General features: G+C 35.4%; 1 protein-coding gene across 5 annotated transcripts in view; it reads right to left on the bottom strand.

Moving 5' to 3' along the window:
• CFAP54 (cilia and flagella associated protein 54) overlaps positions 1-24505 on the bottom strand; it is a 101538-nt gene that overhangs the window by 55854 nt on the left and 21179 nt on the right. For 4 of the 5 annotated variants that reach the window (XM_064419779.1, XM_064419781.1, XM_064419782.1 and 1 more), the window contains 16 exons: positions 23778-23912; positions 22616-22763; positions 20800-20855; positions 19734-19862; positions 18350-18497; positions 17483-17560; positions 17280-17401; positions 13916-14089; positions 11528-11620; positions 8998-9183; positions 7866-8008; positions 5718-5865; positions 4593-4748; positions 2814-2936; positions 696-836; positions 167-263 (listed from right to left, as the gene is read on the bottom strand). In XM_064419779.1, coding sequence (XP_064275849.1) covers positions 167-263; positions 696-836; positions 2814-2936; positions 4593-4748; positions 5718-5865; positions 7866-8008; positions 8998-9183; positions 11528-11620; positions 13916-14089; positions 17280-17401; positions 17483-17560; positions 18350-18497; positions 19734-19862; positions 20800-20855; positions 22616-22763; positions 23778-23912 — 2077 coding nt within the window. The remainder of the gene's footprint in view (positions 1-166; positions 264-695; positions 837-2813; positions 2937-4592; positions 4749-5717; positions 5866-7865; positions 8009-8997; positions 9184-11527; positions 11621-13915; positions 14090-17279; positions 17402-17482; positions 17561-18349; positions 18498-19733; positions 19863-20799; positions 20856-22615; positions 22764-23777; positions 23913-24505) is intronic. The other variant, XM_064419780.1, reaches the window with a different exon arrangement.

The following is a 24505-nucleotide window of genomic DNA, read 5'->3' as shown; positions in this document are numbered from 1 at the left end:
ATACACACATCACTACCAGATGATCATTACCAAGATCATTATTGCTTTGGTTGAGTCATCATGGAAGATATAAGAAATAAAAGTACTTCAGTAAATGTAGTTTTTTACAAACAAACCATAGAAAATTCCATAGATGTGGTAAGATGTCTTTCAACAGTCCACCCACCTGGTTCTGTCAGTTTGAAGAGACTTGCTTCAAGACTATTTAGATTTTCTGCTGCTTTTGCCATTGCAGCTAAATGGGATGCCCTTGAGGAACGTCTCTGAAATATTGAATACTTTGTTATGAAAGCTTAGCTTTAACTTAACTAAAACCAGCTTGTCAATAATGGAATTTAGCTTAGATCACAAGTATTCTAAATCTATATCTTATAATTTCATCAATATTGTATTATTTTTCTTTTCTGATGAAACAGAAATCATGTTCATTACTTTTTTAGCACAGCATATTTTGTCAAGCATGGGGACTCCCATTCTCTGGAGGTGTTCAAGACTGGGTGGATGAGGCACTGAGCAACCCAGTCTAGTAGAAGGTGTCCCTGCCCTAGGCTGGGGGTTGGAGCAAGATGATGTTTGAGGTCCCTTCCAACCCAAACCATTTTGTGATTCTAGAACAAAAAATTTAAAAATCTAGTCTTCAAAATAATAGAATACAGAATTTAGAGAAAAGAAAAAGTAAAAACCAGAGCACCTACCTTTACCTCTTTGCCAGTGCGTGTTTTTTCACTTTTCACATCTCCTGACTGCCCAGGTGAAACTCCTGGTAAGATCAACAATTTTTTCCCATAGTTAATGATAATTGCTGAAAGTTCATACTCTTTCCATGAATGTAGTACCTGTAAAAGAATAATCCATTATACAATTTTTGTTTACAAAATATGTAATATTTCATTACTGTCTACTTGTAATTGTCAAGATGCATGAATATTATAAATATAAATTAATTATTCAATATGCAAGTTTCTTTTAATAAAAAACCCAGGACTGTAGACATGTAAAATAATTGAAATTGCAGATGTTATCCATGTGTTCTATTCTGCTTAGCCTATCCCTCAGAGAATAGAAAGATTTCCCCAGAAGCATCTATTGCTGTGATTGACACTCTCCCTCTTCTCAGGAAGTACTGCTATCAAAGAACATAAAGGGTAACTAAATGATCCTCATTTGCCTCTCTGGTATCAAGAACATATTTTAAAATCCCAACTGTATTAGTGAAAGGACTGGTGAAATTTATTTTTAAATTGCAAAATTTATAAATTAACAGTGCAGTGAATATTTTTCGATGGCTTTATCTTCTTTATATAGAACTCAAAAGGCCCAAGTGCTTCTGCTATATATGCAAGCTAACTTCACATTAGGATCTTTGCCTTTGTGATCCTAAGTGTATAGATTACCTTAGGTTAAACACAGTACATGCCCTGACTGTAAGTCAAAAGAAAAATATATACCATGCTTTAATGAGAAGCATTTTCAATTCACTCATTCTCTTTACTATTCTGCATGCTACCCTGTTGAAATGCTATCTCTAAGGGAAAAAAAATCAGCAATATAAGTGGTAGTCAATTAGCTGAGGAATCCAACAACAAACACTTAATCAAGGTTTCAAGGCTTCTAATAGGCTTTATTGGCCCTGATAGCATTCACCTGGGGCCTGTGCCTGTGGGGCCTCTCAGCTCAAGTCTAAGCCTACAGTCCCTGCTGGCTCCTTTGGCAGCAATGTTGGTCTCCAGCCTGGGGCAAGTCATGCCTGGGTGTGGCAATGGATCCACTAGACTGGGCACTTGGCCCATGGAGCAACTTCTGAGTCCAACTTGACCTCAGAGTGGTCATGGTGGACCAGCCTGCTGGGCTCTGTCTGACCTTAGCCACCTCACCAGGCCTTATCCTCACCTGTGGACTGACTCCCCAGCTTCAAACCTGACCTGCCTCATCACCACAAATTTGCCTGATAATCTGCATGCCTGGCTGAACATCAATACCAGGTGCTGCTCTGCCAGCCATGGCATTGCCCTTGGTTCCTGGCCTCCCAGCCATGCTGGCCTTGCAGAGCATTTTTAGGGTTATTTGGTTCTGATCTGCTCTTGTGAGGTTAGCACGGAGATTCTGCTCCTAAAAAGAACCAACACAGGGCAATCCCTCAAATCCTTAGCCTCAGCTCAGCTTCAGTATGAGGTGTACCCAAAGCTAGAGGAAAGCTGACTTTTTCAGTATCACACATTTATAATAGCAAGTAATTAACTGCAGTATGTCCCTATACATGAGGGGAAAAAAATACAGTACCTGTTTCTCCTTATCTCACTAAATAGATTGAGTATCTGAATCATAAATGTCATCTACAGATATATATTATGGTTGAAAGTCAAGGTGTTTTTATTTTTGCCAGCATGCAAGACTAAACAGTATAAAGTCTCTTGTATCTAATTAGCAACTAAAACAGATATGTTAACCCGATTAAAACTACAAATATGGCTTATTTACAATAAGTACACTTATAAAATTATATATTACATGTATGTCTTATTGAAAATAGTACTACCTTAAATGTAAAATTACACACAATCACATAAATTTAGATCTGATGACATGGACTAATAGACTATTTTCTGAATAAACAGTAAAAAGTCAAAATGTCATTGTTATAAAAATGCACTGATTCATAATACTAATAAATATTTGTATGCCTTTACTGTTTAAGATTGCTAGTTCTCTAAGATATCACTCAGAAGGCCAGCTTACTAAATCTCTTTTTTTCCCTCAAAATGACAAGAGCTATATCTCAAATTAAGCTGTAACCACAAAAACACACACCATACCTTTGCTGTATGATATGAAGCACAAGCTATCATATGCTGAATACTCTCATAACATCCTTCCTCTCTCCTTTGCAAAGCAGCACTTGGAATTTCTTGGAGAACAGCCAAGCATTTAATGAGGATCTGTAAATACAAGGGTTAAAACAAAATTATAGTCTGGAGCATACTTACAAGTTTGTACCTCTGCACAGCCCATTGTATTTCATGGTGAACTTTAAAAATACTTTGAAATCTAATGCACAGGATAAAACATTAGCTGTACAAATGCCAATAATTACATTTCCATTTAATTGAGCAGTGTTAAGATTTCAACCCCAGCCCTTGGGAATAAATGACATGTTCACACAAAATCCCAGATATTAATATATAGATACATGATGGATATTTTTGCTGATTAACTAACATGAAATCCAAAAATGTTTAATTCAGTGAGATAACATAATCCTACTGGAGGACTGCTTAAAAATATATTGAGATGGTAAAATTTCAAATTAAAAAAAATGCATTTCCAGTATGCTGTAAAAAAAATACTTCTTTCCCCAATTTTGTCCATTAGAAATGGAAAGAACATGTGGCTAAATTATTTTTCACTTTAATTAAGAAATCTGAAACAGGAGTCATTTCCAGTGGCTAGCTATACTTTAGCAGGACACCACAGACAACAGCATCTTAAGCAAGAATATGATTTTTTTTTTTCCCTAAGCACTTCTGAAAACTTCTCAGGGCCCTAAGTGTCCCAGCAGTTCTTCCCTGAGCATCCTCACTGGAGACCTCCCCTCATACCCTGTACCCAGGAGCCCAAGAATGACAATCAAGATCAGGCACAAGCCTTCAGTCCCTGCTTGAGCTGTAGTACTGCTGTGCTGCTCTTCAGTTCTTTCTCCTGGACAGACCTTGGACCTGGGCTGTAGCCTTATCTCCAGCCTCTGGCTTCAATTCCTGCACCTCCTGACTTCTTCTTCTGGATGGACCCTGGGCCAGCCCAATAACCTCACGTTCCCTGGGCTGTTCTGGATCCTCTTACAAGCACCCTGCTCTGTCTGCCATATTCAGATGCTGCTGGTCTGTGCCTCACCTGCAGTGCAGTCACCTCATCCTTTCTCACACTGCAAGTATACTCTTATTGCTGCTACCTAAAAAGGCTACCTAATTACAGGAAAAACATTTGCATGTTTCTACTGGATGCTTGCTGAATCTAAAATCCACATCTGCTGCTTCATAAAATGTACTCTGTTTTTGAAGAGAAGGTGCTTGCTTCTGGAAAGGAGCACATGCCTGAAAACTAAAGACTGCATTGTCAAAACACTGAATAGCTTTCTTTTCTTTCAGAAGAAAACAAAACTCTATATGAAGCAAACATTCTGAATTTAAAAAAAAAAAACTTTTAAAAAAACCAAAAAAAACAAACTAACAACCAACCAAAAAAAAACCCACAAGCAAATGCTGCTTTTCTTTCCTCAAAATTGCCATCTGCAAATAACATTCAAGTAGAAATTACATTGTAATTTCTGCTACAGTTTAAAATACAACAATCACCCTAAAGAAACAATCGATACTCTGCAGTTATTTCACCATATCTGAGAGCAGAATATGTGCAGCTTACACTGAACTTCGATGCACTGGGGACATATAAAACTCCAAAAAGGCTTTTCTTTTATCAGCTATTAAGAACTCAAAGCCTAGATATTTAGCTCTCCAACTGTACTGCCTATTATAAGTTTAATTTGAATCACTATAAATGCAGGACCTGACAGCTGCTTTGTCTTAAAATGCTCTCACCTGAACTACTGGCACTAAAAAAATCTTGTGATAAATAAGTGGGGCCAGGAGACCATAACATTGTACAACAGACTGCAGGGCGTAACTTGGATCATTCAACCAGTTGCTAAGTTCAATTGCCACGGTCATTCTTTCACATTCTGCTAATCTAGCTACCTGTAAAAGAAAAACACATTTTGATTTAAATATTCATTCTGTCGTTTAAATCATTTGAGAGTGGAAGAAGACAGATATTACTGCAGTTTAAAAAGCAGGATAAGCAGCAAGTAAGATGAAAGTTTAAGAATGAATTTAAATTTACACCTGTTAGAAGTATATTAAAAACACATTCCTGATACTAAAGAAAATGACTGCTCTTGATCTAATTGTGCCCTCTGAGTTTGCCCATATAATTTACAAATCTAGGCTGATTAATAACCTCAAACTATGTGGAGTAGAAATTTCACATGCAAGCCTCTCAGAGTCAGTAAGGGAAGGCTAAATCCTTCCCTTCCCTTCAAGTTATCTGTTGCAGTCCTTGTAAGTGAAAGTTAATCTTGTAAAGTCATGGAGTAATGAACTGCCCACATTTTTTACAAATACTTCAACAAAGAAAGGAATAGAATAGGAATGCAATAAAACAGGAGGCAAAGCTTGATTATCCAAATAAAAAAGAAAGTGTGTTTTTTGTCATTAAAATGCCCTTATACTATTAAAAACTCTGAAATTAAATATTACTATATTAAGACTATGGAACCCTGTTAGAAGTCACATCTTAATTAAAATACATGTATTAGATAGTATAAGTGTTGAAAATTAAAAATTCAAGGTAGCTCTTAAGGGGACAAAAATAACAATTATTATACTTCTTTCTTATATTACAGTCTACCACCACTGAAGTCAAGAAAAATCCTTCTTCAGTGGGCTTTGGATTAGAAAATAACTGATTCAGAAACCATCATTCCAGCAGGGTGTAAATAATCAACAGTTTCTGAAATACTTCAGAAAGAAAGGCCATGTAACCCACAGAAAATGGAGTATTCTGTAAATAGAATTAGTTGATTGCCACATCTATCTTGGAATGATGAAATAAAGCTAATGAAAAAGTAAAATCAAATCCAGTATGTTATTTTAAATCACACATACTTGCTCCTTATAAAATATCTCATTGGAACAGATGGAATCACAGAAGAGTGCTCCTTCCATGACACTAATATCAGAAAGAGCAAATATATTCCTCAAAAAGAGGTGTAAGGTAATAGGAGAAGTCTGAGATACAGCTTCAAAATGTAACCTACAAAATACAAAAGAACAGTAAAATCATGTTAATGATGATTCAGATCTTGCATGCCTGACACTGCAGTATAATAAAATTAAGTCTTTCATTTTAAAATTATGGACAAAAAGGATTACTATAACTTCTTCTAGAAATAAGTCACATAGAAAACTGAAAAATTTGCTTTAAATTTCTAAATTAAAAGCTAAATAAATAAAAATATGACCGCTTTTGAAATTGCTATCCACTTTCTACTAATCTAAGACAACTTTTCCTTATTTGTGAAACTAATTTTGAACTGTCTTTGAAAACTTCAGATGCTACAGCTTGTTTTCACTGTCTCCTTTTACACATTGTTCTTCTGTATTCTGACAATGATGCACACAGTTGTGAAGGCCATTACTAAGTATTACTAACAGACCCCTTTTCAACACTTATGTCTTGTATTACAAGTCTCAAAAGAATCTCTTCTCTTTTGTCTGCTTTTCTGTCGAGATATTTTTGGTTGGTTTTTTTTTTCCCCCCTTCCCTGGGGACAAAGGAGCATTTGTACTCGCTGTATGTTTTAAATATTTTTGTTACAGGAAAAATCCTACGATTCTGAAGTACAATAAATAAATTCCTTCTTCTCCTCGATGGTATTTCCTGAAAGAGACTGAAACTCGAGAAGGAAGATCAAATAGACACATTCACTCACTTGAAATTACCAAGATACCACCACCAGGGCTTCTGGCTGGAAACACAGGTTTCCTTTCCTTCAGGCTCCCTCTGCTGCCCCTTTAGCGAGTCCAATTTCTTACCTACTGCTCAGTAAACCTGAAACTGCCTGATACCGCAGCACTGAGAATCTTCCTTGTTAATTGAAAAAAAATATAAGTGGGGGAGGGAGGGCTTGGCCATAACTGTCAGAAAAACAAAATCCCCAGAACTTCTTTGCACAGCTGCTTAAAAATTTTTGTTTTCATCTAATTTATCTGAAAACAGACTCATTACAATGTTATCTCTAGAGCTGGATGTGGTAAAAAAATTGCTTATGAAAAAATAGTAATGACAAAACAAATGCAGAAAAGAGCACAAGGACTATACCTGCTTTGTTGCTTGGCCAGGGGTAGATTAAAAAACTCCACACAGTCATGAAATAGTATGTATAGTGATTTTTCTGGCAGCATCAATGCAATCCACAGGCTGTAAATCCCAAGTGCTGCTATGACTATGGCATGTAACATCGAGACCCTTGGTGCATTTATGCCTGGTATCAGGCATTTGAAGGACAGGCACTGAAGCTGATTATTTGTATTCAGTTATATTGGATGTTAATTCATTGTCAAATCATAAATCACTGACTTACATATAAAACTATTTTTCTTATAATATTTCATGTCTATTATTTCATTAAAAATTCTTTTCTCTGGGAATAAGTTGTTTTGATGTATTTCCAAACCTGGATCTATTGAATTTCAGTAAATGTAAGCAAAAACTTTCTAGCTGGGCGATGAAAAACTTCTATAATTATGGTTGAACGCTTGAAATTTTTTCATAAAATAATTAATTTTAAATATATCTAAAGACCTTTAGCATATGCAAAGATTATTGGCACATTATATAGCTACCCCAAAACAAAATTAGCAAGAATTTACCTGTTTGGTTGGTGTTCTTGACAAAATGTTCACTATTTGTTAGACATATTGCTCTCTTAATTGGAAAGTCAAGCACCCAGTGCATATGATACATTTTGCATATGAAAATGCATCACACAAAACTAGTACCCACTTTGGAAATGTTTCACAGTTATCTTAAGAAAACAGCCATTACAAAGAATTAGGTGTGTAAATGTTAGCAGTGCCATAAATAGCAAAAATCCTCTGCTAATTATAAACCTTTTTTTCAGAACGTTTTTCATATCACTAGCCTGAACAAAATTCCACAACTTGGAACTCTTCTAAATAAAATGTGCACATCTATAATTAAAAAATAATTATAGAGAATTAATTATTATTTTAATTTGTTTCACCAATTACCTTTTTTCAGCTATAGTCAAATTACTACTTGCAGAAATTACAGCTGCATTGGGAGGCAGTGGAGAAGAATCTGAAACAAAGTAATCCCACATTGGTGAAAATGCTGCTCTGGCTAATTTAAAGTTGCCCGTCTGATAGGCCACCTAAAAAACAAACAAACAGTGAGTTGACATGCTCATGGAATAACCAAGCCAGACAAAATTACAGGATAAATAAGGTTTCAAAACTCCCCACAATGTGTTCATGTACAACTTCTCTAAGAATATCCCAACACAGTTGAATAAAATACATGCAGCAATAATCAGATTATACTAATATTAGTGTGATTCAGATTGAGCATCAGAGAAAGCAAAGGGGTTCCTGGACTGCTGACCAGTGCTCTAACAGCCCTGTTGGAAAAGTTTACAAGCTTTGTGCTGCAGCTCTTGAAGGCACATAAATTCATCTAGGTTCACTGTTCTTTTGCTAATACTGCAGAATGCCCTTCTGCTCTGAATAAAGGATGTAAACTAAGCCAAACAAGTAGTCACAAATTCATGGGGATACATCTTACAGTGGAATATTTTGGGAAAGCTTCTAATTGTTCCCTGTGATCTATCTACAGGGCTGGATAATTTCACTTTTCTCTGTGTCACAATCTGTTTTAAATATCCTTTTGTAAGAACACAAAATTATAATAATCTGGCAACCTTTGTGGTCTTTCACATGATAATAGAAAACTAATTTCAATATGAAAATGGTTGGCTTTGATGTCTGCTAAGTTCAGTAACATTTTTTATTCCATAATGGCTAACAAAAGGATTTCTAGTACTTAGTTTTAACCACAAAAATAAAAAAACCCAAATGATTAAAAAAAAAAAAGAAAAGAAAAAAGTTAAATGCAGACTGTAAAACAGAGATGGGTAAGAAAACTATCTGAGTCCTTTCCACTTAACCTGACATTTTCAATAATTTTGAATTAAGAATTAACTTATTGGATATACTATTTTTATGTTAAATTGCGATTTGTGCTTATCAAGCTTTTGGCAAGGAGGTCTCAGGCTGTTACCAGAGGCAGTTTTAGAACAACCACTGAAAACAAATAATTACAACCAAATGAAAATACATGTCCATTATCATATTCCAACCCTACCTGAGTTAGGTATGCTCGAACAGTAATAGCAGAAAGGGGTGGATAGGCAAGGATTGGCTTAGTCATTTGCCCAATGGCATCCCCAATAAGTTTTCCATCTGAAGAATATGCTGCCACAGCAAATATGTATTTCTCATTGGCATCTAACCCCTGTACTTCTAAGAGAATTTTCCCATCTGCTGGTATCTACCAATAAAAATATTTTTCTAGTTAGACTCACTGTACATACCAAAAACAAATATCAAATTCTGAACTTTAATTATTAAACAAACTGTTTAATGTTCTTGGATACAATCAAAGTACAATCCAGATTAATAGCATGTAATGTACTAGATTCTGGTATTAAATTCTTGAAAACTATGAGAAAACGATGAAATGATAGGTGAGAAAAGGATGCTTTCTCTGGAATGCTGATGTGTACACATGGCACATAACCTAAGAGAACAGTTAAGTACCAGAATCTGATGTTTTTCTAAGACACTTGTGTCCACTTGAACATTCACACAGTGATTGTCCATGCTTGCAGTCACTAAGCTAAAATGCTCTGCCCCTGAGCTGTGCTTCCAGACAAAGACCATACTGCTCTCATTCATACATGCCACCTTCTTGCATCAGATATAGGCAGAGATATCTCTGGCTCTTTTCAGCACCATTAACAGCACTTTGGAGTCTGTGAAGCAAACAACACACTTTCAAGAGCTTCATTTTTCCTTCAAGTACTTGTACACCTGCACTTTAACATCATGGCTCACTCCTAAGAGGATTTTCCACCTTCCTCTCTGTGACCAAGCTGACTTACACAAGGAACATTTAAAGACTTCAAGGGTCTTGAAACAAGAAACAAGTGCCAGTGAAGGAAGGATTAATATGAAAATGGAGATCATCATAATGGAGCATCAACACAATGCTCTTATTCAAACAGTCTGTCCTCCATAAGGAGACCTCTGAACAACAGAAATCCCTTCAGGATGCTGGGGCTGAATCCTGAACCAGAAGTGTACAACAGTCTGCAACATCCCTTTATGATAAGTTGATAGATCATTCTATCCCCAAGAACTCTAAACTTTTTTATTGAAGTCAGCAGATAGAGACTTTGTCTGCAGATCAGCATTTTGCAAAAGCATATCCTAAAGCAAACAGGAGTTCCATTGCAGATGTGTATGGGTAACCTCAGGTCTGTGTGTCTCCAGTGCCTGTCAGAGCTAAGATGGTCAGGGGCTTGGATGGACTGCAGCAAATTCACAGAAAAAACAGCAGGCAGGTGAAAGTCACCTGTCAAACACTTAATTCACCCGATATGGGATGGAATATTGAAACTAACTCACTAAACATCACAGAAAGCTTGTGTTTGTGGATTTGATGATCAGAGTATCAGGAATGACATCAAAGCCTCTACTGCCAGTACCTACACACACCTTCTCTTTTCATACACTTTCCTTTAAGGAGAGGAGCCAGGGGAACGAAGGGTGCAGATTCCCTCTCCATCACCAAACACAAGTCTATTAGTGTTAGCACAGAGCTTGCTTACAAAGCCAGGAAGGCCTGAAACATCAGGCAAAAGAGGTTGGCATCATTCTTCTGTCACAAAGCACAAGAGACCTGCCCTGCAAAGAACAGAACTCTTAATAAAGATTTTCAGATACATAAATGATCACTGAGGTGATCAATGAAGTTCAGACTACAGAAGCTGATGTGGACATGCTGAAGTTTTCTTGCTTCTTTCTTAAATTACAAAATGCACAGTATTTGGATGGTTCATTGTTGTCATACAGAAGGACAATGCAATAGCAGGCATGAGTGAATGAAATCCAGAACTTTCTCAGTCTGTGCAGAAACACCAAAATGTGATCCAAGGGAAAAAAAAAAACCTACCTAAAAATGCAAAACCAAACCTACAAACAAACAAAAATAAATCAAAAAAATTAAAGGTCAAATTGTAATGAACAAATAATGTAGAAGTACCAACACAGTCAACATGATCAGTCATAAGTAGTTAAAGACGTGTGGGATGATTCACCGCACCACATGTTCACAGAATGAAAGGGAAAGAGCATGAACTAGAACTAAACTGTGTCTGAATATGAAGGCTATTGAAAAAGTTATATTATCATGCTGCCAGCATTAAGTAAGGCAATGTCTTGTTTAGAAGAAATAGCTGATAGAAGTTACACAATTAAGAAGAATAATGAATTTTTATCTGTTTAGAATTTTTTTTTTAATTCCTGGAAAGAGTATTGTCTGGAGCACACTCTAGAAATACTTCATATTTTTTTTTACTTTTGCATTTCTTAGATATCACTCAAAAAACTATAACAAGATACAGATTTGTTTACTTCTTGAAGCTTTTTAGTAATTTATTTTCTTATTCAAAAAATATTCCTGGAAGATTTTTGGTCTAAAGATAGAAGAGTTTGTCAAAGGCTTAGCCAGTTACATGATTTTAAAAAACGTGTCGGTTAGGAAGATTTAGAGAGTTGGATTTTTTAACAGGAAGAGAGAATTAACTAAACAAGTTTTACCTCTGTCTTACCTGTTCTCCTGAATTTTGAAGCTTATTGTTATTTAACCTTACTTTCATATTACTTCCTCCTGCTACACAGCCCAAAATACAGTACCATGAAACCTTTGAAAAAAATGAGAACAAAATTAGTTGATGCACAGTGTTATTTCCAATTTTTGCCTAATGTAGAATGTACAAATTTTGTGAAAACAGTCTCTGCAAAAAAACTCAGCTTAGTTATAAAAAAATATAGTCTAACGGCACTAAAAACATCAATTAATTTATTTAGCTGAAAAAATAGATGTACTACTAGTGGCAATAAAAACAGATGATTCTCCATTATCCTAACCCCACCTTGAGTTACCCTATTCCTCAAAGCTATCCCAAAGCACAAACTCTACAGGTCATAGATTTAAAGTCACCTAGATCCATTATTCATCCTTGATTCATTCTTATCCCTGCCATCGTATTCTTCTAAAATTGGCACTGGGTTCCAATTTAGCAAACTCCTTGAAGACAGACCCTTAAAATCAGGCAAAAGAAATGCAGGTATGACATCCCTTCCTTCTGTTGTGTCATCAACCCTGCTGAGGCTGCTCTCACTTTCACTGCCTGTCATCAGTGAAGGTACTGAACAGCATCAGTCCCAAGAGTGAGCTCTGAGGGAGCTCATCACCCCACTCATCACCATCCTCTACCTGGACATAGAGCCATGGACTGCAACTCTGGCTGTGTCCATCCAGCCAATTCCTTATCCACTGAATGATGATTCATCCATCAAACCCATGTCTCTTCAATCTGGAGATCAGCATGTCACGTGGGACTGTATCAAAGGCCTTACAGAAGTCTAAATGATGACATTTGTTGGTGTTCCCCTATGGACTGTTTTTCACAAGGTGTTATTGAAATGGAGGAGACTATTTTCTCAAAATGAGCCTTAAGATCTGAAAATGTCACAGGTATTTTGACTCCTAGTACAAGAACTATATATGTCTAATTAAATCCAAGGCACACATTTATCCTAAGAAACTAACTAAATCTAAAGTATTCGGTTAATAACTTCTACATTAAAAAAAATACCTTTCCTGTCTGTTCAAGAGCTATGTGTTAACTTCAGAAAAAAATGTCTTCTAGACTATCGGGACTCAAACAAGAACAATACTAATCACACTTCGCCATCTAGTGGCCCAAGATGCTGCATTCACTCTCCTGTAGCAAACAAAATTAAGTTGGAACACATACTAAAACAAATAAGCCACCAAAGTTTAAAGTTTCGGGGGTTTTTACTTTTATTTTAGATTCAGTAAGGACAAAAATTATAAACTTTTCCCTAATTAAACTGTTTGAAATTTACTGATAAAACTGAAATAAAACTGCAGATTATGAAACAACTGTTTGCAGAAATATTCTTACCACTATTAGCAAGATTTGAGCTTCTACTGGGTATATACAATGAATATTTTGAAGAAGCCTGCAAAATCACTATGAAAATTTCTCTCTCAAGAAAACTGCAGCTAGTGAATTTTTCATACTTCAGCCTGTTTGAATCTTTTCTGCACAAGGGAAGGACAATAAGGTGATTTAGAACAGTAAGAAGGGATTTACTAAGGGCAAATCAGGGCTGACCACTGTGACTGGCCTCTCTGTGATACAATTACTTGATTAGCAAAGGAAGGGAGACAGTAGATGCCATTTATCTTTCACAGTAGTGCATAAAAGGAGAAGAAAAAAACAATAGATCTAAATTGAAGCAAGGGAGACTCCAACTGTACATAAGAAAAAAAATTTCTATTAACATGTTGCCCTTTTGGAACACACTTTCCAGAGAAGCTGTCTCCATTCTTGGAAGTTTTCAGAACTTACTGCATAAAGCTCTGAGCAAAGTGCTTTAGTCTCACAGCCAACCCTACTTCTAGAAGAAGATTGGACAAGAGACCTCTCCTAATACTCCCTATGATCCACGTACTCCTGTGACTCTAAATGTTCAACAAAAAGTGGATTATTTCCACCTGAACTGTGTCACTTCAACACTTCCTTAACAGAGACGTCTGTCTGGTACTTTTTTGCATCACATGATGCAACACTCTTGTCTCTCTTCAGAGGGTAACTACGAGTATGTCAACCCCTAAGCAAGAAAATTTGCTTTTGATTAGTGGAATAAGTAAGTATTAGACAAAGAAGCACCAAGGGACATGATGCATGAGATTAAGAAAGTCTCATGCAAATGTAAACATCAAAACAGTGAGTCACAGAGGAAAACTGACTCACAGAGGGAAAAAAAGAGATACTTAATTAAGTCAGAAGAACATAATCCTCTCAGGAACAAAGAAAAATGTGTTGGTATAGCACTGTTGAAACAACTTTTCCTCTTGTGTATGGTTTAGCTATTTCTTATGCAGTCATCATGAAAAATATTACCTGAATATCTGAATCAAATGGGGCTGGTTTAAATGTCATGGAGCAATGTGATCTAGAAAGTAACAGAGGAGGCGGAGGAGTCCTGCTTTTTTTCTTGCTGCTCATAGCTTCTTTGAGACTGTGATACAATGCACTTTGTTCAGCTTCAACTTGCTCAATTAAAGTTAGTGCTTCCTATGATTCAAATGAAAACAAAACAGAAAACTATTAAAATATAACAATCAGGCATTTAAATTTTATACGTTGTTTTCAAATTGTCATAGAAAATTTCACTGCTATGTAGAAAACTTTCAGTAGCTTTTAATATTATCCAACATCCTAAATGAGGATGAATGGTACTTTGTGTAAGCTTATATATGCAGATTAATTTCATAATTAGAAGAAGCATATCAAATTTTGGAAGAACCTATAGGAAAAAAGAGAGTGATCACATATAATGTTGATAAGCAATCACTGCCAGTCAGTGGTTAACTCCAACAAGAAACAAAAAAGATACCAACTCATATTTGTGAGAGAGTTGGAAACCTAATCTGTGGAATTTCTAGAGGAGCTGTAGAAACAGTGGGACTGAATTTTTTGTACTTCAGAAACAGAGGGAAAAAATAAACTCTACAAATAAAGAAAAGGAGGATAATGTGGATCCAGAAAAAGTAGGGCTAAGCCATTTTTCCCTTGGTTAACTGTAGACAGCTGAAAGCTCACTGACAGTCAGGTCTCAAAGATGTGGGGACATCCTGAATACAGTGATTATGTGGCCATTTGGTTGGAGATCAAAGCTACACTTTTTTCTTACTTGACTGAATAGCAAATTGTTAGGTTTCTTCACCTTGATTTCACTGCCAGTTCAAGAGAAACTTAACTTGGTAATCTAGTATTAAGAACTTAGTACTTCTGCATCTTTACTTGTGGCAGCTGTTCAGTGCATATCAAAGCCAAAAAGGCCAACTCAGAGACATGAACAAGGATTACATTTTGTGTAGAGACAAGAAATGACATATTCCTACAACTAGAAATTTTATTTGACACCTTTTAGTACCCTACACTGGACCAAGAATTTAGGCTGAGCTGAGTCTGAAAGATAAAATGAAAAATTAATTCCAAGTTGCTGGTAATTCAGTGACAATCCTATAATCTTGCACCTTAACCGTTCCTTGTTTCTGTCCTCGTACATTTAGAAGATTACACCATAGTGGGTCAGATCAGCAACTGCGTAAGCCTGAAATCTCATGTCCAAAAATTCTGAAAATATTTCAGGTTTATGGTTAAATGAGTGAAACAGGGAGCTAAGATTTAATAGACCTTTTGCATGGCTAATCATTTTCACAGCCCTACCACTCTACCTCATTCCCTCACCCTTTAGATTAGGGTTGCATGCACCTTAATGGGACACATTATAGGAAGGCTATAAGATAAAGAACAAGATACAGAGTGACTCTTTCCACCATACAACCATTCAACATTTGCAATCAGCAGTTTGAAGTTTTATTGGTTCCTTAAAAACTATACTTCACCATTGTAAGCAGTGACATATTTTTTAATTAAAAGTATCATGGACTTATTTTTGTCTGAGGATATATTTCTGATTAGTGCAAGGGTGAAAATGCTCCCAGGCTGAATAAAGATGGTGCTGTGACTGAGAATGGTACTGCATGACCTGTACTTCAGGAATTGTAGAATTTGGAAGATAATAAATGTGGCAGCATTGCAAGATGAACAAGAATAATCTTGTGGCTGAGGAAGCCAAATGTCACCATAAATACCCCAAATGCTTGACCTGTGATAAAATACATGTTATCCTTGCCTCTGTCACAGATTTATACCATGACATCAACTTAATCACATAAATTCAATATAACAACTGGCCAGTGAGAACTACCAGAATATCCAATTCTGTAAAAACTTGTATGCCCAACTAGACATATAGGACAGAAAGTAAGAATTAAACAACTGCAAAAGAAATAATAAAAATGCACAGCAGCTCATTAAGCAGCTTGATGCCATTGAGTAAACGCATATGACTCAGAAGCTTCCACATCTACTCAGCTGTTTACTGCATGAGAAATGGTTATTTGTATGTTTCTCAAAATAAAATAAACTGCTTCCTATTTTGCTACATAACAAAAACAGATTTGTAGCATATTGTGCTGATTACAGGAGAAAATACCATAAGGTGCAATTCTATATAAAACTCTATAGTACAAAAAAGTAAAAGCATGAAAATAAAAGTATGGATTTGCTGCTTATTAAGTGAGCACCATCCACCTCAATCAGGAAAACTATTAAGCATATAATTAAATAATTCATGATAAAACAAATATCAGAAGAGATCATGCTAAGCTTGTCCAGACAAAATGAATTCTGATATTTTCTGCCAACTATCTGCAGATATATTTTTTTATCTACATCTTTCTTGGTGAAAAGTGCACAGAAGCAAAAGGTAGTGAAGGTCAGTATAAGACCTTGGTAAATGTTTGTTTGGGATAACCAGGTACTTCTTGGGAAATGTTGTAAGTATTCACTGGTGACTACAGTTAGAATTTGCCTACTGTATTACAACATCTGATGTGATTTTCATAAATAACACATATTTTACAAATATATGAGAGATCAGTTTTTGCATTCTTCTGTTGTAATAAATACGTTACTTATCATGCTTCTAAATCTGTGGCACTTAAAAGAAAAACAACTTCTAGTAACATTAAAATACTCTTTTATATATTATATAGTGAAAATTGCAGATTTTGTTATCTGTTGTACAGGCTATAAAGAAATTTCAAGCCCTGTTGATGAGCAGGCAATTTTCATGAACAGATGCTGGCACAAATGTCAATGGAAATACTCTCATTGTTTTCAAGAGACTTAAATGAACCCAGGAAGACTGCTTTTAGCTCCAACAGATTCCAAAATCCCAATATCTAAACTGATTTTTTTAGAATTGATAAAATAAAGTCCATGTCATCATCACCAGAAAAAGTATTCTAAGACTTGGAGATCTGGGGAAAAGAACAATGTCAAAGGTTACAGTAAGGAAACCTGAATGACATTTTGATCAAGGTCTAACTTCATAACTGCAAGGTCCAGGAGATACAGCACAGAAGAAAAGATATTATCCAGTCTCAGGTTTCCTGAAGTTTGCATGTATGTGCAAAATTTGGGGATGTGCTCTTTCCTTGTTCTGAAATCACTTTATTCTTTGAAACTTCTCAGGAAAAAAACTGACAATAGAAGTTAAAAACACATGATGACTCTCAAGTTCCTTCCATTTTCCTTGTTTTTATGAGCAGTATTATGTGTCTTAATTACACAGAACATGAAAAACTGTGCTAATGGTAAAGAAGTTCTATCATAAGGTTTTTCTTATTACCTCCAGTAGCTGCCTCTGGGAAGTAGTACTTAAGTCTTGAGGGAACTTCTGTGCAGCCTTCTGTATCAAAAAGATTGCTCTGGATAGCTTATTCCTTTTAATTTTTTTCATTATAAGTTCCTCTAAAAAACAGATATTTTAAGACATTTATAAAACCGTGGTAATAATTTATTGTACTTCTAAAATTTCAAGTAATGTCTTACCTGATAAATATTGGAGATCTTCAATATTCTTCTCATGAGACTTACTAGACTTAGGACTTCTGTCAACAACTTGAGCACCTGTGTGGGAAGGAAATACTGAGTTATTTGATAGTGCTATTGCAAAAATTTGAGTGAGAGGTTAATATGTAGTCTTATAGTAAAGACCTGCTCTATCTCACATTCTTTATTTGGTTCAAGTAGAATTTCTTGCACAGATCATGCCACTAAAAATATTCCACCCTCCTGCCTAACATCTTTTGTAGTTATATTAACACCACAGAAAAAGAGAGGTTTTGTTTGATCATAGCGAGCAGTGTAGCTCTGCAGTGTCAAACTAATACTAGGTTTTAATTTAAAAAAAACAAAACAACACTAAGAATGAGAGAACAAGCTGAGTTTTTTTCAGAAGCCATTTGGCAAGAGTGGAGTATCTGCTGACATACAGAGACAACTTCACAGGAGTAGAAGTTCCAATTACAAAGAGCACTGAATAAAATATTCAAGTCATTCTCTAGAGAGAAAATTTGCATGACAGGAAAAAAAATCTGCGGAACATTTTTCTTTACTGGCATTGTAGAAGTAAATATTATAACTAAAATACAACAACCAACTGTCTAGGAATGAAATCCATTAGTTGAAGCAAAGTTTAACTCCCATTGGTTGAGTAGAAGTTGCAGACTAGTATAATGTAAATCTAAATTCTGCAAGTTCAGTACATTATTTCTGTCTATATGTGGCATACAAACTGCCCAACATCAGCTCCTCTCCAGAAAGCAGGTACTCCTTTATTTCTTAGTACTACAGAATATATTGGCAAAACATATTCTAATCAAGTTATGAAGACTATTTAATTTTATTGAAACCTACCTTGTGTAATTTTAAGAAGTTTCACAGCTACTCGATGTTGGGCCTGAATGAGCTCCAAGTGTAAATCTGTTACAAAACCATTATCTTTTCCTGTTTTATCATCACCACATCCCAAAACAGAATTCAAATTCTGATCATTTGAGTCCACCTAATAAATAGGAAGTGACAATTAAGCAAATACAAACTTCCACTGCTTAGCTTACTGCATTTTTCTTGATATTGATATTATTTCAGTAAACTGACAATCGCTGAAATTTGTCATACTTGTGTAATATGCTGGCAATCAAGAAAGCATGGAAAGGAAAGTGACCAGAGAGAGGACAGATAATGGACAAAGAGAGCTAGACAAAATCTGAGAATCAGTAGAAAACTGGATCAATAGTAAAGACAAAACTGTAAAAAAATATCTTTTACTGTGTTACCAATCCATAGAACAAATATCATATTGATACAGAATGAAAATATTTAGAAAATCTGAAGTCACATCAAGAATAAAAATTTATTTTAATAATAAACAGTTGCAAGAAATACATATAAAAAGGATTTATGCTCTTATTTTATATAAGAAATTAATATAATATCATTATTTCAAAAGAAAATGTTAAAGAGAGCCTAAAGGAGTTCATAGTTTATTATTGAAAGAGAAAAATGCCCTTTCAACTTGTGCTGGCTTTGGCTTAGGCAGAGTTAGTTTTCTTCACACTAGCTAGTATGGAGCAGTGGTTTGGATTTGTGCCGGAAATAATGTTGATAATGTCAGGGACACCTTCATTACTGATGAGCAGTGCTCACACAGCATCAAGGCTGTGATAACAAGGGAGGCAGGGACAGGAAGATGGGAGGAGGCACAACCAGGGGAGGTGATCCCACTGACCAGAGGGATGTTCCAGCCCCTACAACACCATAGTTAGTACCTGAACCTCGGGGAGGGAGGAAGGGGCAGATGTTCAATGATAGCATTTGTCCTTCCAGCCACCCAAGCTACATGCGATGGGGACTCCTGGAGCTGGCTGAACTCCTGCCTGCCCGTGGGAAGTGGTGAATTAATTCCTTGTTTTGCTTTGCCTGTGTGCACAGCTTTTGCTTTCCCCATTAAACTGGCCTTATCTCAACCCATGAGTTTTCTGGCTTTTACCTTTCCCCCAGGACACTGTGCTCACTGGGTGAGCAGCTGTGAGGGGCACAGTTGCCAGCTGGGGTCAAGCCACAACACTAATACATGGGGATGTATTTTTTCTGTTCTCTTCTTACATGGGCCAGGAAGATGAGGTACATTTGATAGTGCTAAGATTTCTAAGTATGAAGAAAATATGAGGTTTGTGTCATCAAAATACAATGTATTACTGATAGATTTTGTTGCAGTGTAGCTTTTTGTAAACTTTACCTTTGTACAGCATCTGTCAAATATCGACTTTCCATCTGGCAAAAGGGTCATTAACCGAGATGTGTTCATGTCATCAATTGCTTTTTCAAGAATTTCATAAGCAATTTGTAATTGTTCTGTAGCTGTTTTCTGAAATGAAAACCCATATAATCACATTTCCTTAGATAACATTAAAAACTCTAATATCGACGATCAGAAGTAACATGCTTTTCTTTTTAGCTGTTGAAGTTTAAAACTATCAGATAATCTTTACATAGATACTGCTTCCCATACTTTAATATACTCATGTCAATGTTTTAAATTTCAAGTAGGACTGATTTTTCTTCAGCTCAAAAAAAAAAATTACTCAGAGTTAGCTTATAGCAGAATGAAACTGAACTTAAAGAATTAAATTGAAAATATAGTATTTACAGTTTTTCAATAGTCCATGAAACACTACTAAGAAAACAGGTTTTTCAGGGAACACCACCTTTAAGTAGACTGGCACTGAACTAAACCCTGTCCATGTGTGTAAGCATTAAGACATATGAGTGACAACACTCCTAAATCCTCAGACTAACACACATCATTTGTCCTTAGTAAATCATTTGATTGGAAAATTTTTCAGAAGTGCTGAACAAAGGAAGGACACTCACGATGTTTCATCTATTCCACATGACCCTTACAAAAAGCAGGAAGCAAAAACATAACCCAAAATATTTTCCTAAATTAACCAAGGACTAAAGTTTCTACCATCTTAACAAAATGTGCCATTAAACCATTTAAGGCTGGTACTACAGAGTACCATAAAAAGGTGTACAGTGGACATCATATGCTCATGCTGTAAAAAAACTTTCAAATACAATCCCTTCCAGGAAAAGGATTGATAAAAAAGACACAGGAAAAATTTTCAAATTTCATTTAATTTGAAAAAATATCTTTTGCTTTTTTTCCTCTGCTCTAGTAGGTTTGACTGAAATATTCCGTGATTGTAAAACTAAAACAAAAATCATAAAAAAAGCTTCAGGCAAAAATATTCTTATTCTATTCAAAATCAATGTATCAATGAAGATAAATTGGACATTACCATCAGTATTTCAGGCATCTCATAGCTTTTGTCTTGTGAAAGAGAAGTACTTCCTCCTTTTTTATAGAAAAAAAAGCAGACGTGAAAATCAAATAAATCCAGAAAATTTTAGTACCATTTAATCAGCTCTACTTCTAATTTTGGCGTCTGGCAATAATTCTGTTCTTCAGTGTTTGACTATGAGAGGTAACGATATTGTTTCGTGAAGAGCTTTCCGGGGCTTAGACACACAGCAATGTAAGTGCAGTTTCACTAACACAGGACATTATTAGCCAATAATGTTGTATTTTAAAGGTACCACATATTTCATAACCACATAATATCCAAGCTAATGGAACCAGCACTCATTCTGTAGTTCCTCGTATTTTTGTAGCATTCATGTCAATTCTCCATATTGAAATCAATTCAAACCCAGTATTATTATCTAATTCACAGTTCATTTCACTTATAGAATGATTTTTAAGAAAAAGAGGCCATAATATTATGATAAATACTATTTCATTTTAATATTTCTTGAAGCAGTATTATCCTTTTAAAAGTTTGGTTTGATTGTTTAAATTACTTTCATTTATAAAGAATGCATCCAAACCTATGCTTCCCTCTTCAAAACAAGAGAAAACAATTTTTTCATTCTTGGTTAAACCCTCTAATTTCATTTCTTTGCTGAAATAACTTTTTTTTTGTGCTTTCAGAGGAACAACCTTCTAGTCACTCCTCATGCCACTTCTGCATGCTTGTTTTTGCTTGTTCACTATCTCTTCCTCATAAAAAAGAGAATTTGTATTCACTCAGTATTCATTCAGTAAATAGGTTCTTTTCAACACAAGCATGTGCTTGCCTCTCAGCCTGTTTTGACCTATGGCTCAAATTCAGCTTTTTTTTTTCCTCCAAACAGACATATTTAAACTGAATAAAAAAGAAGGGATGCTACAGTGAGGTTCTCATTTAGTCTTCCTGAGAACCTTATCATTTTCATAACACCACCAAAACCAATACCCACTCTACCTCAACAACAAATCCTAATTTCCCAAGATTTTTTTATTTTCAAAAGTGCAAAACTATTATAATTTCTTTCTGTTTCTAGATATGGTCTAATATGATCCTTAACATTTACTCTCTAGTTACTGCAAGACATTTATGAGAATTATGATTCATATTCCAAAATATACAGCAGAGAGCTTTTAAAGTATGTCTAAATATTAATATTTTACAGCATTAGTCAGGTTTTGGAAGGAAATTTGTTTAATGCGATGGTGATAGCATATCCCAATAATGTCAGCCAAGTTCAACTTCAAAAACAATTGAATTACTACTCAAAAATCAAGAATATGTAGAGAAGAAAACCAAACTGATGACTCAATAAATGCAAAAGCTTCAGCATGACCTCAATAATTTCCCCTTTTGTTTGGCCTGCAACTAATCAACCAGCATTTGAAATTTCCAAATGAGCTACAGCACGTACTGACTGCCTTTTGCCTTGCCCATATGCAGAGAAAATAGCAGTGATCTGAGGCTACTCTGAAGGGGCTAAGAGACATGTAGAAGACCTGTGAGGAAAGTGAGTAATAAGAGATGTAATTCAAAACAGGGTTACTTTGGTAGAACTGGAAATGTAAAGAAGAAACCATAAATCCTTGGAAAAACAGGTTTTGTTAGCTCCAATAATGGGTGAAATTTGGTGCTAAAAATACTGTTCTTCTCAACAATCTCTTTACAATATTTTTTGAATATGCGTGTTTGTCAGTTTTCAGCTCAGAAAAGTTCCAATCTTAAAAGTAATTCTTGAAAGAAAACTCATTTTTCTTTAAAGCTTTACCTTCTTTGTCCTTAGATTCACTTGTAGAATCAGCTACATTTTCCAGTACTGCAGCTAGACATAAAGTTATCTCCGCAAACATTACATTAGTGTCTGCTATGTTGCTCTTCTTAATTATTTCATTCATTATCCAGAGTACATGAACCCACTAAAAATGAGGAAATGGGGGAGAAAAATAATCAAGACAAAAATAAAATTTTTAGATGACCTTTATGTATTACAGAGGTAGACAGGGTTTTGCACTCAAAATTGTCTAGAAATATTCACAAGCATGCACACAACTCCTTTCCTGGATCTGGCTTCTTTTTTTTAAATGTCAGCAGACTAAGATGCTGAATTTATACTGCTCCATATCTCCTGTTCCTCCAGACACCAGACTTTTTTTTTATTTTAGAACATTATTATTCCTGCCATTCCTTTTGGAAAGTTTTATGAATGTTCTACAGCCATAATTTTTATACCCTGCTCTAGTGCAGTAATCCTGCCAGAAGATTTTATTACATGCCTCTCATTTACCTCTGCATCTTCCCACTTAGAATAAAAGAGACCCAAACACTACTGTTGTACATACAGAGGAAAATAACCTTCTGGGGAACCTCCAAACAATTTTACTATATAGGGTCACAAAGTTAACTCCTCCAGAAACTGCCTGGTTAGCACCAAGTGGCAGCCCAGAGAGCCCATTTCAGCAAGAGCCTCTCAACCACAGGACAAATTCAAGGTAAGGCTGTGACTCTATCCATGTGCTGAAGACTATTCTACCATTAATTCCCATCTCCCTTGTCTTAAGCTGTAAGGTTTTTGCCACTTCATTCAACTGGTTTAGGGAACTTTCTTGAAATATATTGATATTTTCTCCCACAACATCTCAAATTCTTCTTTTTACATCCCGTCCAAATGTTTTCACAAATTTAGCTTCTTACCACCGCAGCCCACTGGCAGACAGTGGGGTTACTTCACTGCAAAAAGACTAAGAGAATATTTTGGTACTGGCATATTTGTGTGCAGTGTCTTCAATGTGTACATATAATTCTTTTTTTGAAGTAGATTTATCTGCACTTTACCATAAGAAAAGTACTTGGACTGGATAGCAGTATTTCACTGCCTTTACTATAACAGACTGCAGCCACATTAAGAGAAACACATTATAATGAAGAAGTACCTGGTAAGCTTGGTGTTTGTGGATATATTCTAAGCAGTGACTTCCACTCATTTGGATTTGCTGAAGTTCCTTTTTACACTTCTGCCACAAACACATTACTACGTCAACAAGTATTTCTTTGTCAGGATGGACATTCTGGAAAGAAGAAACAATATAATTGCGGAAATGGGTAGGCATATAAACACACAAATAACCCAGTACATAAACAGTTTCAATATTTTTCAACACAAGTAAATAAAACATGTCACTTTCTTATAAGGGATGACATTTTGAAAGCTTTAGATTTTTTTTTAATAATTTCTGGTACTCAAGCTTTTCTTCTCTCAACAATAAGTGGATTTAGAGGTTTGGGGAGTTTATTTCTTTTTTTTTTTTTTTCAATTGACAAGTAACACAGACAAGGAAATTAGTGAGATGAAAATTACTTGAGAGAGCAATTTAACTCTAAGGCTGAAATCAACAGATTCTGGAGAAACTTTATTTTTATTAACATATTTAAATATTTGCAGAAGAAACTCTACCTGCATCTTGCAAGGAGAATAATTAACACATTCAAAACTCTAGCCAGTTAACCTCCTAATTAACATATTTGAAAAGGCAATAGAGTCCATCTATGTGTTAAAGACATTCTGAACAGTGAGTAAGGATCAGTACACATCTTTATCACCAGTTATAGCAGAGTTGAACTAGTATCTCAGGTGCAGTGAAACCTGATCTAGCCACACTAT

The sequence above is a fragment of the Passer domesticus genome, chromosome 5 (assembly GCF_036417665.1).
Source record: "Passer domesticus isolate bPasDom1 chromosome 5, bPasDom1.hap1, whole genome shotgun sequence".
Taxonomy (NCBI): Eukaryota; Metazoa; Chordata; class Aves; order Passeriformes; family Passeridae; genus Passer; species Passer domesticus.
Note: the sequence above shows the minus strand (reverse complement) of the source record. Positions and strands in the feature narration are given on the sequence as shown.